General features: G+C 38.5%; 1 protein-coding gene across 1 annotated transcript; it reads right to left on the reverse strand.

Annotated features, from left to right (window-relative positions):
- Positions 1 to 802: 802 nt before the first annotated feature.
- LOC133559588 (ankyrin repeat domain-containing protein 1-like) lies at positions 803 to 6,994 on the reverse strand. The gene is made up of 9 exons (XM_061911483.1): positions 6,904 to 6,994; positions 6,674 to 6,847; positions 4,331 to 4,462; positions 4,146 to 4,253; positions 3,961 to 4,059; positions 3,767 to 3,865; positions 1,500 to 1,598; positions 1,337 to 1,435; positions 803 to 1,262 (listed from the first exon to the last, which is right to left on the reverse strand). Exons 1-9 carry the CDS (start codon positions 6,931 to 6,933, stop codon positions 1,152 to 1,154), a joined length of 951 nt encoding a protein of 316 aa, XP_061767467.1. The 5' UTR covers positions 6,934 to 6,994; the 3' UTR covers positions 803 to 1,151.
- Between the last annotated feature and the right edge of the window lie 9,958 nt (positions 6,995 to 16,952).

A 16,952-nucleotide genomic window follows, 5' to 3' on the forward strand; every position in this document is an offset into this window, starting at 1 on the left:
TCTGCATTTTTTCAATACATTCCAAATGTTGTCCTTATTTTTATGTTTGTACTGTTTTCTTTTTTAGACCATTTTTTGCAGGCAAAGAAATACTCTGCGGGCGCACTTTGGCCACTGCTGGTATTTACATAAAAATAAAATGTTCTATCTATCTATATATATTTATATATATGTATATATACAGTTTATGACAACAACAATATGATTTGCCTAAGATGCTGGACAGTAAAGATTTAAAAAAAATTAATACGAGTATATATGATTTTTGATTTTTCTTTTCAATTAAAAATCGCAATAAATTGAAAAATCGATTCTTCTGACACCCCTAATATATATATATATATATATATATATATATATATATATATATATATATATATATATATATATATATATATATATATATATATATATATTCATAAAATGTATTTGTTAAACAATATATAATAATATATGTATTTATTAATTAAATAAAATACATATTTATTAAGTATTTCCTAATAAACAAATAATATATATTATTTAGTAAATTTATATATATATATATATATATATATATATATATATATATATATATATGTATATATATATATATATATATATACACATATATACATTAAATAAATGGTAAAATAAATAAATAACATATTATAATAAATAATATGATTATATAATAACTAAATTATTATATAAATCAAAGACAATATATATATATACACATATGTATAATATAAGGTGATAAATCAAAGAGAAAAGCACAAAGAAATGAAAACATGCGATGATAAAGAAAACATTAAAAAAATATCTGTAGATTTTACAGTTTTACCCTGGTTTTTTCACGCTGGTCTCTATAGTGCATTACTGTAAATGACATCATTTTTACGATAAAGTTACCGAACATGACTCAAACAACGGATATCAACAAAGTAGTTCTCTATGGTCACCAAGAAAGAAAGGAAGCGTCGCCGACATCCAAAACAAAAATGTCGCCCAGCAACATTCGACGCAGTCGTCGCGCGATCGCTTTCCACATTCCCGCCAACACGGCGACCCGAGGGACCGCCCAGTCACGGGTTTGCCACGCCCCCTCCCTGCACGGCCGTCAAGGAAACGAGAAAAAACCAATCCAGTCTCGTCCACTTTTGATGACGTCACGGCAGCTTGGCGCTCCTCCGCTCGGCGTTCTCCTCGCCGACGTGGAAGAGGAGGCTCTTGGCGCCGTTCTGCCAGCAGTACAGCGTCTCCATCGGCGTCTTCCCGTCCTAAACGCCACACACACACACCGACATGTCAGCCAAAAGAGTCCGCATGCGAGCCAGAGTTACGTCGGACTTACGCTGTTCTTGACGTGCAGGCCGGCGCCGGAGAGCATCAGCAGCTTGATCATCTTGAAGCGGTTGATCCTCACGGCGTCGTGCATGGGCGTGTCCCCGTCCTGAGAGAGACGTCAGCCGTCAGCACAAACAGGAAGCCGAGACGTTCGGGGCTGGCGTGCTTACCCGGTCTTTGGCGTTGACGTCGGCGCCGCAGTGGATGAGGTACTCGGCACACTCGTGATGTCCTGTCCTGACGGCCACGTGCAGAGGAGAACTGTGCAGCTGCCACGCCAACAACACACACTCAGTACTTTCACTGGCACACATTGACACATGCTAATTTATGATAATATATGCTAATTTATGCACCGCCTGAGCTTGGAGTTTAGCTGACAATGCAAATTAGTAGGGGTGTCTATACTATATATTTGTAATATATATATATATATGTATACATATCTTTTTTGTTTTCTTTTAAAAAATCTATTTAGAAAATAAAATATATTTATATATACATATATATATATATATATATATATATATATATATATATATATATATATATACACATATATATATATATATATATATATATATATATATATATATATATATATATATATATTTCAATAATTTAGTGTCATATTTAATAATACACCTCACTAACGATCAATTCATTTTCCAATAAAATAAAAGCGGGAGTGTTCTAGAAGTCTTTGTAACAAAATAAAAGCAGGAGTGTTCTACAAGTGTTTGTTAATAAAATAAGAGCGGGAGTGTTGTAGACGTTTTTGTTAACAAAATAAATGCAGGAGTGTTCTAGAAGTGTTTGTTAACAAAATAAAAGCGGGGAGTGTTCTAGAGGTGTTTGTTAAAAAAATAAAAGCAGGAGCGTTCTAGAGGTGTTTGTAACAAAATAAAAGCGGGAGTCTTCTAGAAGTGTTTGTTAATGAAATAAATGTGGTAGTGTTCTAAAAGTGTTTGTCAACAAAATAAAAGCAGAAGTGTTCTAGAAGTGTATTTAACAACATAAAGGGAGTGTTCCAGAAGTGTTTTGTTAACAAAACAAGAGTGGAAGTGTTATAGAAGTGTTCGTTAACAAAATAAAAGCAAGAGTGTTGTAGAAGTGTTTGTTAACAAAATAAAAGCAGGAGTGTTCTAGAAGTGTTTGTAACAAAATAAAAGCAGGAGTGTTTTTGGAACTTTTTGTAACAAAATAAAAGTGGGAGTGTTTTAAAAGATTTTGTAACAAAATAAAAGCAGGGGTGTTCTAGAAGTGTTTGTTAATAAAATAAAATTAGGAGTGTTCTAGAAGTGTTTGTTAAAAAATAAAAGCAGGAGAGTTCTAAAAGGTGTTTTTAACAAAATAAAAGCAGGAGTCTTCTAGAAGTGTTTGTCAATAAAATAAAAGTGGTAGTGTTGTAGAAGATTTTGTAACAAAATAAAAGCAGGGGTGTTCTAGAAGTGTTTGTTAATAAAATAAAATTAGGAGTGTTCTAGAAGTGCTTGTTTACAAAATAAAAGCGGGAGAGTTCTAGAGGTGTTTGTAACAAAATAAAAGCAGGAGTCTTCTAGAAGTGTTTGTTTACAAAATAAAAGCAGGAGTGTTCTAGAAGTGTTTGTTAATAAAATAAAAGCAGGAGTGTTCTAGAAGTGTTTGTTAATAAAATAAAAGCAGGAGTGTTCTAGAAGTGTTTGTCAACAAAATAAAAGGAGTGTTCTAGAAATGTTTGTTTACAAAATAAAAGCAGGAGAGTTTTAGAGGTGTTTGTAACAAAATAAAAGCAGGAGTGTTCTAGAAATGTTTGTTTACAAAATAAAAGCAGGAGAGTTTTAGAGGTGTTTGTAACAAAATAAAAGCAGGAGTCTTCTAGAAGTGTTTGTTTACAAAATAAAAGCAGGAGTGTTCTAGAAGTGTTTGTAACAAAATAAAAGCAGGAGTGTTCTAGAAGTGTTTGTAACAAAATAAAAGCAGGAGTGTTTTAGAAGTGTTTGTACAAAATAAAAGTTAGAGGGTTGCAGATTTTTTTCAAACAACGTAAAAGCAGCAGTGTTTTAAAAGCGTTTGTAACAAAATAAAAGCAGGAGTGTTCTAGAAGTGTTTGCTTACAAAATAAAAGCAGGAGTGTTCTAGAAGTGTTTGTTTACAAAATAAAAGCAGGAGAGTTCTAGAGGTGTTTGTAACAAAATAAAAGCAGGAGTCTTCTAGAAGTGTTTGTTAATAAAATAAATGTGGTACTGTTCTAGAAGTGTTTGTCAACAAAATAAAAGCAGGAGTGTTCTAAAAGTGTTTGTAACAAAATAAAAGTGGGAGTGTTCTAGAAGTGTTTTTAACAAAATAAAAGCAAGAGTGTTCTAGAAGTGTTTGTTAATAAAATAAAAGCGGGAGTGTTGTAGAATTGTTTGTACTAAAGTAAAAGCAGGAGTGTTCTAGAAGTGTGGACACCCACCTTGTCTCTGGCGGTGAACTTGGCACCACGTTTGAGGAGGAGCTGAAGGGCAGGAAGGTTTCCTCCTCGGCACGCCCAGTGGACCGCCGTGGCCTCCAGCTGACACACGCGCGCGCACACACACACACACACACACACGCACGTCAGACCGCCGTTCCACCTGGCCACATGTCAACAATGGCGGTGGCGCTCACCTTGTCCTTTCTTTCGATGGCGGCGCCGGCGTCTAGTAACCTGGTCATGACGTCCACGTGACCTTTGAAGGAGGCTTTGTGCAGCGCCGTCCTCTGGAACTAAACGCACGGAGAAGCCTTCAGTCAATGTGGGCGGAGTTTGAGCACAGGACTAAAGTGGGCGGAGCTTGGAGGGCGAGACTCACGTGGTCGGCCGTGTCGGGCTGTCCTCCCTCGCTCAGGTACTTCTCCACCAGCGCCATCTTGTTGTCCATGGCGGCGGCGAGGAAGAGCTCGGCGTCCACCGTGTCGGGCTGGAAAACATCAAGATTGCGTCAGGGCTGTGTGAGGATAGCGGGGGAGGAGGGGTTAGGGTCAGAGGTCAGCTCACCAGCATCTCCACGTCAGGCTGATGACGCTTCTTGTGGGCGGGAGCCTTCCTTTCCCTTCTTCTCTTCCTCAGCTGCAGGATGTTGAACAAGTCGTCCACCGTCTCCAGACGCAGGCGGCCGCATTTGTCCATCTGAATATCATCATCATCATCGTAGTTATTATTGTCATGCAATTATCATTATTATGATTAATGCACGTACAATTATCATTATTATTATTAAGACACATACAATTATTATTATTATTATTAATACGCACACAATTATTAATATCATTATAAATACACATACAATTATTATTATTTTTATGATCAATACAGTTACAATTATTATTATTATTATTATAGATACCCAAAAATTGTCGTTATTTTTATTATTGATGGACATAAAATTATTATTATTATTATTAATGTATATACAGTTATTATTCGTAATACACATTCAATTATTATTTATTATTATTACACATACAAATATTATTATTAATACACATACATTCATGATCATTATTATTATTACTACACATTCAATTATAATGTATTATTAATATTATTATTATTATTAAACATACAAGTATTATTATTATTATCATTATTACACATACAACTATTATTATTATTAGTATTATTAATACATATACTATTACTAATATTATTATCATTATTCATACACATACAATTGTCATTATTATTAAAAATATAAAAAAATATTATTGTAAATACACATATAATTATTATAAACACACATAAATTATCAGTATTATTATTGATGCTTATACAATTATTATTACTATTATTAATGTACATGCAATTATCATTATTATTAATACACATACAATTATTATTTATTATTATTAATATGCATTCAAATATCATTATTATAAATACACATACATCCATGATCATCATTATTATAAATACACATACAATTATAATGTATTATTATTATTATTATCAATAAACATACAATCATCATCATTATTATTATTATTATTAATACACATACAACTATCATCATTACTATTAATACATATACTACTAGCATTATTATTATTAATACAAATACCATTATTATTATTGTTATTATTCATTCACATAAAATTATCATTATTATTAATAATAAACATACAATTATCATATGTATTATTAATACACATACCATTATCATTATTATTAATATACATACAATTATCATTATTACTGAAAATGCTAATAATAATTATTAGCATTTTATAATCATGATGTTGAATATAATTACTATTCTTAGCATCATAATTATTATTAATAATAGCATTATAATAATGACACCATTAACTATTACAATTATAAATAATAATAGGATAATAATTTGCTATTTGATCATATAGTATGAAAATAATGATGTTGAATATAATTTGTGCTATTAGTATTACATTATAATAATTGTTATAATGCTAATACAATATTTTATTATCACTATGATGTTGAATGCCATTTTTAATATTAGCATAATAATAAATATTATTATTAAATCACAATCAGCATTATAATCATGATGTTGAATATTATGATTATTTATAGCATTATTGTTAGAATAATTGTATCTAAGTTATCACAAAAACTTTGTGTTGAAATGAGTTCCCGGCGAGAACACCAAAAGCTGTCTTTGAACCAATCCAAGAAGAAGGCTTGTAAAACTCCACTGTGTAGGGGGGAAGCAACACGAAGGTGTTCTGGTTCTTTCATGTATTGTAATCAACAGAAAGATATTGTCTTGACCCCAAAACTACAAAAGTGAAGAGGAAGCAGGACCAGACTCCCCTCCAGGCACCGCTTTTATGAACTCTTTTATGAACCTCTTTTTGAACCGACCTTTTCTTTTGAACTGTTTTGTAATCAGAAGTGATGGCTGTTTACGAGCCCGTCCCTTTGGAAGCAGCTGTTGCCATATGGTCAGGGAAGGTCCAAATAAAAGAAGGAGGCGTGCAATCTTTTGACACTGTACAAGGGTACAGTGTCCAGGTGTCTCTCCTCAATTTGAGCCAAATTTAATTCTGTCTCTGTTTAATTCCTTGCTTCTTGTCTTGTTTGATAGATGTCATCAGTGTTTGAACCTGACAATTATAATCATTATTAATAATATAATCATTATAATAATAATACAATTTATTGTATTGATATATTAATAATAATGACATTATAGTAACAATATTATGTTAATAAGCATAATAGTTGTTATTAGCTATAGTAAGTATCACTGGCGTTACAATATTATTAATCATTAATATTAAGTGTGTTATTAGTGGCTCCAAAATTAGGCAAGGTTGTCTGTTGCCATGGTTACAGTGTCAGGCGTAAACGTACTTGCAGAGCCGCCACGCTGACTTCCTCCACTTCGCCGCCGCTGTCGCTCTCCTCCGACAGGTCGCCGCCCAGAAGCTGGCGGTGGGACCGGAGGTCATCCCGCTTCTCCTGCTTGACCACCGCTTCGTACTCGCCGCCATCTGCCTCCTTGCCCTCCGACCGCTTACCGGTCACCTGCGAGTAGGCGTGTGATGAAAAAGGTGTGGTTGCCAGATGAGGACAAAACTCACCAGTTCCTCCACGCTGCGCAGGCCCATCATGTGTCTGGTGTGCTGTGATGCTGCCGTTGCGCGCTCCTGCGCTCTTATAGCTCAGCTCCGCCTACAAGACATCCCATAATATTCCACTCAGACACTTCCTGGGGAGTGAGTCATCAGGGCAAACATAGACAATCTTTGGCAGGCATGTGTCCTGGGGAATGTGACGATGTCACCGCCGGCAGACGGTTGGGGGGGAGGAAAAAATAGTCGCCTACATTCTCTCACCTGCCAGTCACACACCCGGGTCAAAGGTCGGCAGGACGCCGTTTTGTCCCCCGCTGGCAATGTGCAAAAAAATGAGCTCAGCGTCCGCCAATGGGAGGCGAGGAGCGGGGTTTAAAGTGATCATGTGTTGAGTTCTTTCATGCTTTTACTTTCTAATATTCTAGACCACAGGTGTCCAAAGTGCGGCCATTTAAAAACTACTATAACAAAAAAAACATCAAAAAGGGGAATAAAAGAGCAAACAGGTGAAAGATTACGAGAGGCTGTTTTTTCCTTTAAAACTGTTCTTGTTTAAAAAAAAGAAAAAAAAGAATCAAAATCAGTGTTGTTATGAATTATTGACCCATCTAATGTTCAAATTATTTCACATCAAATTTTTCACGTTTAAATATTTTTGGGGGAGAAAATATTGCATATTTTTCTGTTTTTGGCAAAAAGGGCATAAAACCCCCAGACCAAAACACATGAAAATAAAAATTAATATTTTATGAATTATTGAAATATTTAGGGCTCCAATTACTTGCATATTCAAAAGTGTGGGGGGAAATATTGCATGTTTTGTGTTTAAAATAAAATATCAATAAAATAAGTCATATATATATATATTTTTTTATTTTTTTTTTTAACTTTCAACATTTAAGTCGCTTGATCAACTTCATTCAGGTCTTTAAGTCTATTATAAATGATTATTTTTCAAATGTTTTTTGTGTGTTTGTTTTATGCCCTTTTTGGCAAAGAAAACACAAAATATGCAATATTTTCCCCCAAAAAATGTTCATAACAACACTGATTTGGATTCATTATTAACTTTTTAACAATGACAGATTTAAAAGGAAAATCCCACTAAGATTCTCGGCGATCACATGTATATATATATATATATATATATATATATATATATACACACACACATATATATATATATATATATATATATATTCAATTTTGAAATATTTTTTGGGCAAAATATTGGATATGTTTGTGTTTTTGCCACAAAAAGCAGAGTTTTTTTTAACAAATTGGCCTAAAACATAAAAAAACAACTTCATATTGACGGATAGGTCTGAAGTTGATTTAGAATGATAATAATAAAAACATATATTACTTATTTTTGAACAGTTTTATGAGTCGGGCCCTTTTGGAGCCCTAAAAATTTTAATGACACTTTTTTTTTTTTAAACTGTCATCGCTCAAAAAATAATAATGAATCAAAGTTAGTGTTGCTATGAATGATTGAAGTATTCAAGGCTCCAATTACTTCACATGAAATATTCCACTTTGACTATTTTTTGGGGGGGAACTATTGCATATTTTGTATTTTTTGCCACAAAAAACATGGTTTTCTTGAACAAAAAAGGTAGAAAATAACATAACATTATATTGACAAATAAATCTAAAGTTAATGTAATTGTGTACACTACTGAATTGGAGTCATGTGGCCACTTATGTGGACACTTATACTGCCATCCGAAGACTATAACATAAAAGTGTAAAAATAAGAATTAGCATGTCACTAAACATGAAGTACACATTTGTGTACGTATGGACTAAGTACATCATATCAAAAGAGGATTCTTAGTTTTTTATTCTAATTAGGGTCCAATAAGCCCAATAGTAAAGTAAAATAAAACAAAAAACATTCAAACAAACAGCTTGGGCCTTAAGAGGTTAAAGTTAGGGGAGAGAAAAAAACATAAATAAATACAATTTTAAACCACAGATAAATCTGAAGTTGATTTAGGGATTTAAGCCTTGAAAAACCCAAATAATTAATGACTTATTATTAACACTTTTGGCATCGCTGAAGGTTAAAAAAAATTACATTGTATTGCTTTTCAAAATGAAAAAAAGCATGTGGCCCTCAGTGGAAAAAGTTAAGACACCCCAGTGTAAGTAAACGAAGGACACGGACCGCGAGGAGGGGGGCGGCGTTCGTCAGCACCCGCGATGTCCGTGCTCGCTCCCCGTCAAGGTCGACGGCGAGCAGCTGCGACCTCGCGGCGGAAATAGAAGGCGAAAGTTGACTTTGTCGCCCGCTAAGCAAGCGTCTGACAGGACACACTAAACCTAAAGGTGTTAGGCGACACGGCCGGGTCGTCGCGCTCTGACCTTTTTTCCACGAAAGCACAGTGAGGGGGGCGGAGCCTCTTAGCCACAAATCATCCATTGATGAGGCACTTGCGTGCTAACTCACAGTATTTACAGTACACTCCGTCTCTTAAAGGGGATGTACTTCTTCTTGGAAAGCTGCCCGCCATTCTCAATCCCTATGTAAGACAACACGTGTTTTGACTCTTTTTGTCAGGTTCAAACACTGATGACATCTATTAAACAAGACAAGAAGCAAGGAATTAGAGGGAGACAGAATTAAATTCGGCTCCTGTCTCCATCACGCGCTGGTGAAAGATTGTACGCCTCTTTTATTTGGACTTTACCTCATTACATGGCAACAGCTGTTTCTAAGGGACGGAGGTCATAAACAGCCATCACCTTTGGTTACAGAACAGTTCACAGAAAAGGTTGTGAAACAGTTCAAAGAAGTGAATTATATTTATATAGCGCTTTTTCTCTACTGACTCAAAGCGCTTCACGTAGTGAAACCCAATATCTAAGTTACATTTAAACCGGTGAGGGTGGCACTGGCAGCAGGTGGATAAAGTGTCTTGCCCAAAGACACAACAGCAGTGACTAGGATGGAGGAAGCGGGGATCAAACCTGGAACCCACAAGTTGCTGGCACGGCCACTCACCGAGCTATTCCGCCCAGAAGAAGAAGTTCCTGTAGGGGACTCAGGTCCTGCTTCCTCTGCGCTTTGTATTTCTTGGGTCAGACAATCTCTTTCTGTTGATTACAATACATGAAAGAAACAGAAGTGAAGTGAATTATATACTATACCGAGCGGTATAGCTCGGTTGGTAGAGCGGCCGTGCCAGCAACTTGAGGGTTGCAGGTTCGATCCCCGCTTCAGCCATTCTAGTCACTGCCGTTGTGTCCTTGGGCAAGACACTTTACCCACCTGCTCCCAGTGCCACCCACACCGGTTTAAATGTAACTTAGATATTGGGTTTCACTATGTAAAGCGCTTCGAGTCACTAGAGAAAAAGCGCTATATAAATATAATTCACAGAACACCTTCATGTTGCTTCCCAAACTACACAGTGGTGTTTAACAAGCCTTCTGCCTAGCAGGATTAAAGACAGCTTTTGTCTGCTCACCGGGAACTCATTGGACCACAAAGTTTTGTGATAACTTAGATACAATTATTCTGACAATTTTATGCATCCTAAATAAACACTAGCAAGAGTCAGCTAAGCATGAAGGTAACAGGAGTACTCTAATGTGCCCCTCTAAAAGAACATCGGCAACGATACCTGAATACCAACTAAGTCTTAGCGATATTATTATAAGCGCTAACGCAGAGAACCTACTTTTAGTGGCGCCGTGACCACGGAGCGCTAACTAGCTTGTGCTGCTATATTGAATTATTGGGCTGCTGCATCGCCTCGGAGTTGGTGAAAGTTACAAGATTATACAAAAGCCAAAACCAGTGAAGTTGGCACATTGTGTGAATCGTAAATAAAAACATAATACATCCATTTTCTACCGCTTGTTCTTTTTAGGGTTGCAGTTGGTTGCTGGAGCCTATCCCAGCAATGATTGCAAATCCTTTCCCACCTACATTCAATCGAATAAACTGCAAAGACAAGATAATTAACGTTCGAACTGGCAAACTGCTATTTTTTTCCAAATATTAGCTCATTTAAAATTTGATGCCTGCAACAGGTTTAAAAAAGCTGGCACGAGTGGCAAAAAAGACTGAGAAAGTTGAGGAATGCTCATTGAACACTCATTTGGAACATTCAACAGGTGAACAGGATTATTGGGAACATGTTGGTGCCACTTTGTCAACAAATGCGTGAACGAATTGTTTAGGAACAACATTTCTCAACAACCTATTGCAAGGAATTTAGGGATTGATTGAATATCATTAAAAGGTTCAGAGAATCTGGAGTAATCGCTGCATGTAAGCGATGATATTACGGACCTTCGATCCCTCTGGCGGCACTGCATCAAAAAGCGACATCAGTGTGTACAGGATATTACCCCATGGGCTCAGGAACACTTCAGAAAACCACTGTTAGTAACTACATTTGGTCACTACATCTGTAAGTGCAAGTTAAAACTTTACTATGCAAAGCCACAGCCATTTATCAACAACACCCAGAAACGCCGCCGGTTTCGCTGGGCCCGAACTCATCTAAGATGGACTGATGCAAAGTGGAAAAGTGTTCTGTGGTCTGACAAGTTCACATTTCAAATTGTTTTTGGAAACTGTGGACGTGGTGTACTCCGAAACAAAGAAGAAAAGAACCATCCGGATTGTTCTAGGCGCAAAGTGGAAAATCCAGCATCTGTGATGGTATGAGGGTGCATTAGTGCCCAAGGCATGGGTAATTTACACATCTGTGAAGGCACCATTAATGCTGAAAGGTCCATACAGGTTTTGGAGCAACATATGTTGCCATCCAAGCCACATTGCCATGGACGCCCCTGCTTATTTCAGCAAGACAATGCCAAGCCACGAGTTACAACAGCGTGGCTTTATAGTAAAAGAGTGCGGGTACTAGACTGGCCTGCCTGTAGTCCAGACCTGTCACATAGTAGAAACGTGTAGCGCAATATGAAGCCTAAAATACGACGACGAAGACTGTTAAACAACTTTAGCTGTACATCAAGCAAGAATGGGAAATAATTCCACCTGAAAGGTTTTAAAAATGTATCTCCTCCGCTCCCAAACGTTTACTGAGTTTTGTTAAAAGGAAAGGCCATTTAACACAGTGGTAAAAATGCCCCTGTGACTACTTTTTTGCAATGTGTCGCTGCCATTAAATTCCAAGTAAATGATTGTGTCAAAGTTAGTTGTTGACGAACCCCAACATGCAGAGAAGGAGGTAGGCAGTTTGCAGGAAAACATGATTTAATTTAATTAATAGAACAAGAACAAACAAAAGGGTACTAACACAAGGCGCGCACGAGGCGGATAACAAACTAAGGGAGCTAACATGGAAACTACAGAATAAACAGAGCTTAGCATGGAAGCTAGCAAAAACAAAAAAGGCCTAGCGTGGAAGTTAGCAGGTATTGAACAGGAAACAGAAGTCGTACATGTAATATAAAAACAAACTTGGAAGCAGAGAACAAAAGGCAGTAAGCTAAGAACCGCAATCAAATATAGCTTACCGCAACGCTGCATTGATAAGACAAGATACGACACGACACAACATGTAGCAACGACAAGGGCGACATGACAATACAATAATCTAGCCCTGGCTGGAGGAAGAAAGCAGGTACAAATAGGAGCGGGCTGATTGACAGCAGGTGTGGCCAGGTGCCAATCAGCCGCAGCTGATGGAAAAACAGCGCACACGGAAATAACAGATCACTTGACAGGAACTAAAGACAGGAAATATTAAACACACAGAGTAAAAACTAAAACACAAACAAACTGTCAGTGGCAAGCCTGACAGATTATTTGCAAAAAAAAAAAAGTTTCCCAGTGTGAACATTAAGTATCTTGTCTTTGCAGTTTATTCAATTCAATATAAGTTAAAAAAGGATTTGCAAATCATTATATCCTCTTTTTATTTACCATTTACACAACGTGCCAACTTCACTGCTTTTGGCTTTTGTAGAAATAACCAACGATTATAGTGAGTGTCATATGTGAACAAAATACAGAAAAAAATAACTAAATAATGTTAGTAGAAAAAGAAAAAGAAAAAGTAGTATGATTCAACAAAAAAAGTCATGTTTCCGTGCTACTGTGGCCTAGTGGTTAAAGTGTCCGCCCTGAGATGGGTGGGTTGTGAGTTCAAACCCTGGCCGAGTCATACCAAAGACTATAAAAATGGGAACCATTACTTCCCTGCTTGACACTCAGCATCAAGGCTTGGAATTGGGGGTTAAAAATCACCCAAAAATATTCTCGGGCACTGCCACCGCTGCTGCTCACTGCTCCCCTCACCTCCCAGGGTGTGGAACAAGAGCATGGGTCAAATGCAGAGGGTAATTTCGCCACACCTAGTCAATCATTACTACTTTAACTTTTGAACTTTAACATGGTGTGTGATAAAGAGTTGCGATCGTTCCCTGCGACCAAACAACCTTTTTTACTAAGCACGACTGGAATATACAATCATCCACCACTTTGATAAAGAAGTTGAGAAACGCTATCCAAGTCCAGCCGTCTCTCCTCATTCACGTCTTTCACATCTGCGCCGCTTGTTCGCCATAAAGAAATGCAGCCCTCCAAAATAAAGGCTCGTCAGCTGGCCGCGGCCATGAAACCTCACACGGCGTCCAAAGTGGCGCGTGAGATGACCGCTGCGTGTATGCGTGTCAGCATGTGTCGTTAAAGCCGCGCCTTGAGCCATTAAAAATACTCCCTGACAGAAACCCTTGTGTGGAAATACCTAGCCCGCTAGCGCTAATATTAGCCGCGCAAATCCTCCTCGCCCTGGTTGGCGTGTCATGGCGGCATCATCATCATCCGCACACACACACGCACACACACACACGCACACACACACACACGTGATGACCTCATGTACTCACGTCCTAACATGCCTCACTGACACATCTTGATGATGTCATCACTTCATTTTATTCACCAACATGGCCGCCGGGTGTGCATGTTGTTTTGGTGGCGCACTGCTGGCAATGTTGCCCGTGGCCCCGCCCATCTCAGCATCACCCGTGTGAAGTTGGCCCCGCCCACCTTCCATCTCAGCAGCATGTGTGTGATGTTGGTCCCGCCCACCTTCCATCTTAGCAGCATCTGAGTGAAGTTGGCCCCACCCACCTTACATCTCAGCAGCATCTGAGTGAATTTGGCCCCGCCCACCTTCCATCTCAGCAGCACCTGTGTGATGTTTGCCCCGCCCACCTTCCATCTCAGCAGTGCCTAAGTGAAGTTGGCCCCGCCCACCTTCCATCTCGGCAGCACCTTTGTGAAGTTGGCCCCGCCCACCTTCTGTCTCAGCAGCACCTGAGTGAAGTTGGCCCCGCCCACCTTCCATCTCGGCAGCACCTTAGTGAAGTTGGCCCCGCCCACCTTCCGTCTCAGCAGCACCTGTGTGAAGTTGGCCCCGCCCACCTTCTGTCTCAGCAGCACCTGTGTGAAGTTGGCCCTGCCCACCTTCTGTCTCAGCAGCACCTGAGTGAAGTGGGCCGCCCACCTTCATCTCAGCAGCACCTGTGTGAAATTGGCCCCGCCCACCTTCCATCTCGGCAGCACCTTAGTGAAGTTGGCCCCGCCCACCTTCAATCTTAGCAGCACCTGTGTGAAGTTGGCCCCGCCCACCTTCAATCTTAGCAGCACCTATGTGATGTTGGCCCCGCCCACCTTCAATCTTAGCAGTGCCTGAGTGAATTTGGCCCTCGTTTAAACCCAAAAATTATGGATTGTGATACTTGGCGCCATCTTGGATGTTTGCTAACATCTGTTATATTAGCATGCTAAGGTTTATGCTAGAAATTCAGCTATATGTTTATGATTATACCAGAAAATAGTGCATTTTAATATTGGGTGCTATCATAGAAGGATGCTAAATTGTCCTATGTCATCATGCTAACGCTAGCATGCTAATGTTTAAACCTAAACTGGTTTATGAAGCTGGTTATAAATCATAATTTGTTATTATTGTAAAAAGCACTTTAAGAGTTGGACCAAAGATTTTTGGGGGCTGGTTTGCGAAGGTTTGGACAAGGTGGGGGGGCCGACTTCACACAAGTCCTTGCAGCCCCCCTGTGGCCAGGAATAAACACACACATCATCACTTCCTGTTGGAACATAAACCCCAAAGAGTGTTAATAGTCCTCAAGTCATTAATGCTGTCATCGCCACAAACACACACACACACACACACACGTTAATCTACGTGTGTCGTGGTTCCCTGACAATGTGGGTCAAAGGTCAGCGGCGGAGCGCGGCCGCACGTGTCAACAAGCAGGGTTCCAGCAGGGAGGTCGTAAAAGTGTGAGCACGAGACATGGAGACGAGGCAGGGTCAGGAATAAAGAGGAAGGAAGGCGGGATAAAAAAAGATTTCAGGGTGGAGGAAAAAGAGTTGAAATATTCCAATAACATTCCCGCGTGATGACGAGGAAACATAAGAGCTGCTAACATCCAGCGCAACCTAACGCCACGTGTTCACTTCTATTTATGTTCATTAACATGGCTAATGCTATCTTTATTAGCATGTTCACCATTCATTAACATGACTAATGCTATCATTATTAGCATGTTCACCATTCATTAACATGGCTAATGCTATCATTATTAGCATGTTCACCACTCTTTAACATGGCTAATGAAAGGAGATTAAAGACAATGCGTCCCAGCTACAACTGGGTTATATTAACACAGATACGACTGTATATACGGCGGATACTGCAAATATCCAAAATAGTTTCTCTCGTTTTGATGAAATAACATCAGAAGAATTGTTACAACGTGTAAATGGAATAAAACAAACAACATGTTTACTTGACCCACTTCCTGGGAAACTTATTAAGGAGCTCTTTGTATTATTAGGTCCATCAGTGCTAAATATTATAAACTTATCACTTTCCTCGGGCACTGTTGCCCTAGCATTCAAAAAAGCGGTTATTCATCCTCTCCTTAAAAGACCTAACCTCGATCCTGACCTCATGGTAAACTACCGACTGGTGTCTCACCTTCCCTTTATTTCAAAAATCCTCGAAAAAATTGTTGCAGAGCAGCTAAATGAACACTTACCGTCTAACAATCTATGTCAGCGTTTCTCAAAGTGTGGGGCGGGCCCCACTGGTGGGGAATAGACACATGACAGGAAGGGCGCGAGGAATGGGAGGAAATTTCACTTAATTTTTTTTTTTTAATTATATTATTTTATTTTTATTTTTTTACTATGCTTTCATTTTCTATACACACTGTAAATCACTTTGTGATTCTGTCTGTGAAATCCGTTATGTAAATAAATGTCAATTACTTATTTTTCCTCTAGGCTTCAAATTTCTAGGTAGGAGCGAAAGTTTGACAGATATAGCAACAGTAACTAATGGGGGCGGGGCTAAGCGGAACAATCTTTCACGCGGATGGGTAGCAGGCTAATGTGTGGACCACAATTACACAAAATGGATAAATTTGTGACTCGCACCTCAAAAGTCGTCAAATCAGAGCCAGCGCATGCAGAGAAACAAAAATCTGACGGGCTTAATCAACCAAAAACCCAACCGAAAAGAAAACATGAAGGGTATCTTGCTCTTGGATTCACGGCTATGGTGGTGGGGGCAGAGGAGAGACCCCTATGTGTTCTGTGTCTAAAACCGCTTGCAGCAGACAGCATGAGACCCAAAAAATTAAAGAGGCACCATGAGACCACACACCTCAATCACATCAATAAGCCACTTGATTTCTTTCAAAGAAAACTGGCAGAATAGTTATTAGGGTCCTTTGCCATGGGCCAAGGACCCTATTGAAACTGCTGTGTTTTATTATTATTCCGCACCTACGCGCTGTAATTTGACCCCCTTAACATGCTTCAAAACTCAACAAATTTGACACACACGTCGGTATAGCAAACCTTCCCAACATATTAAGCAACTAAATCCCCCAAAATGAAAATTGCGCACTAGCGCCCCCTAGGAAAAAATTACAGACAAAACTGCATGTAACTTCTGTTAGGAATGTCATAGCGACATGAAACAAAAACTCCTATGTAGGTCTGACTTAGACCCAGTTTTCATACGCTC

Source organism: Nerophis ophidion, linkage group LG09, assembly GCF_033978795.1.
Source record: "Nerophis ophidion isolate RoL-2023_Sa linkage group LG09, RoL_Noph_v1.0, whole genome shotgun sequence".
NCBI classification, from domain to species: Eukaryota; Metazoa; Chordata; class Actinopteri; order Syngnathiformes; family Syngnathidae; genus Nerophis; species Nerophis ophidion.

Excerpts from the sequence above, each read along its gene's own strand:
- LOC133559588 (XM_061911483.1), bottom strand. The coding sequence starts at position 6,933 with ATGATGGGCCTGCGCAGCGTGGAGGAACTG. Across the intron at positions 6,848-6,903 it reads TGCGCAGCGTGGAGGAACTG|GTGACCGGTAAGCGGTCGGA; the intron begins GTGAGTTTTGTC and ends GCCTACTCGCAG. Across the intron at positions 1,599-3,766 it reads AGTTCACCGCCAGAGACAAG|CTGCACAGTTCTCCTCTGCA; the intron begins GTGGGTGTCCAC and ends TTGGCGTGGCAG.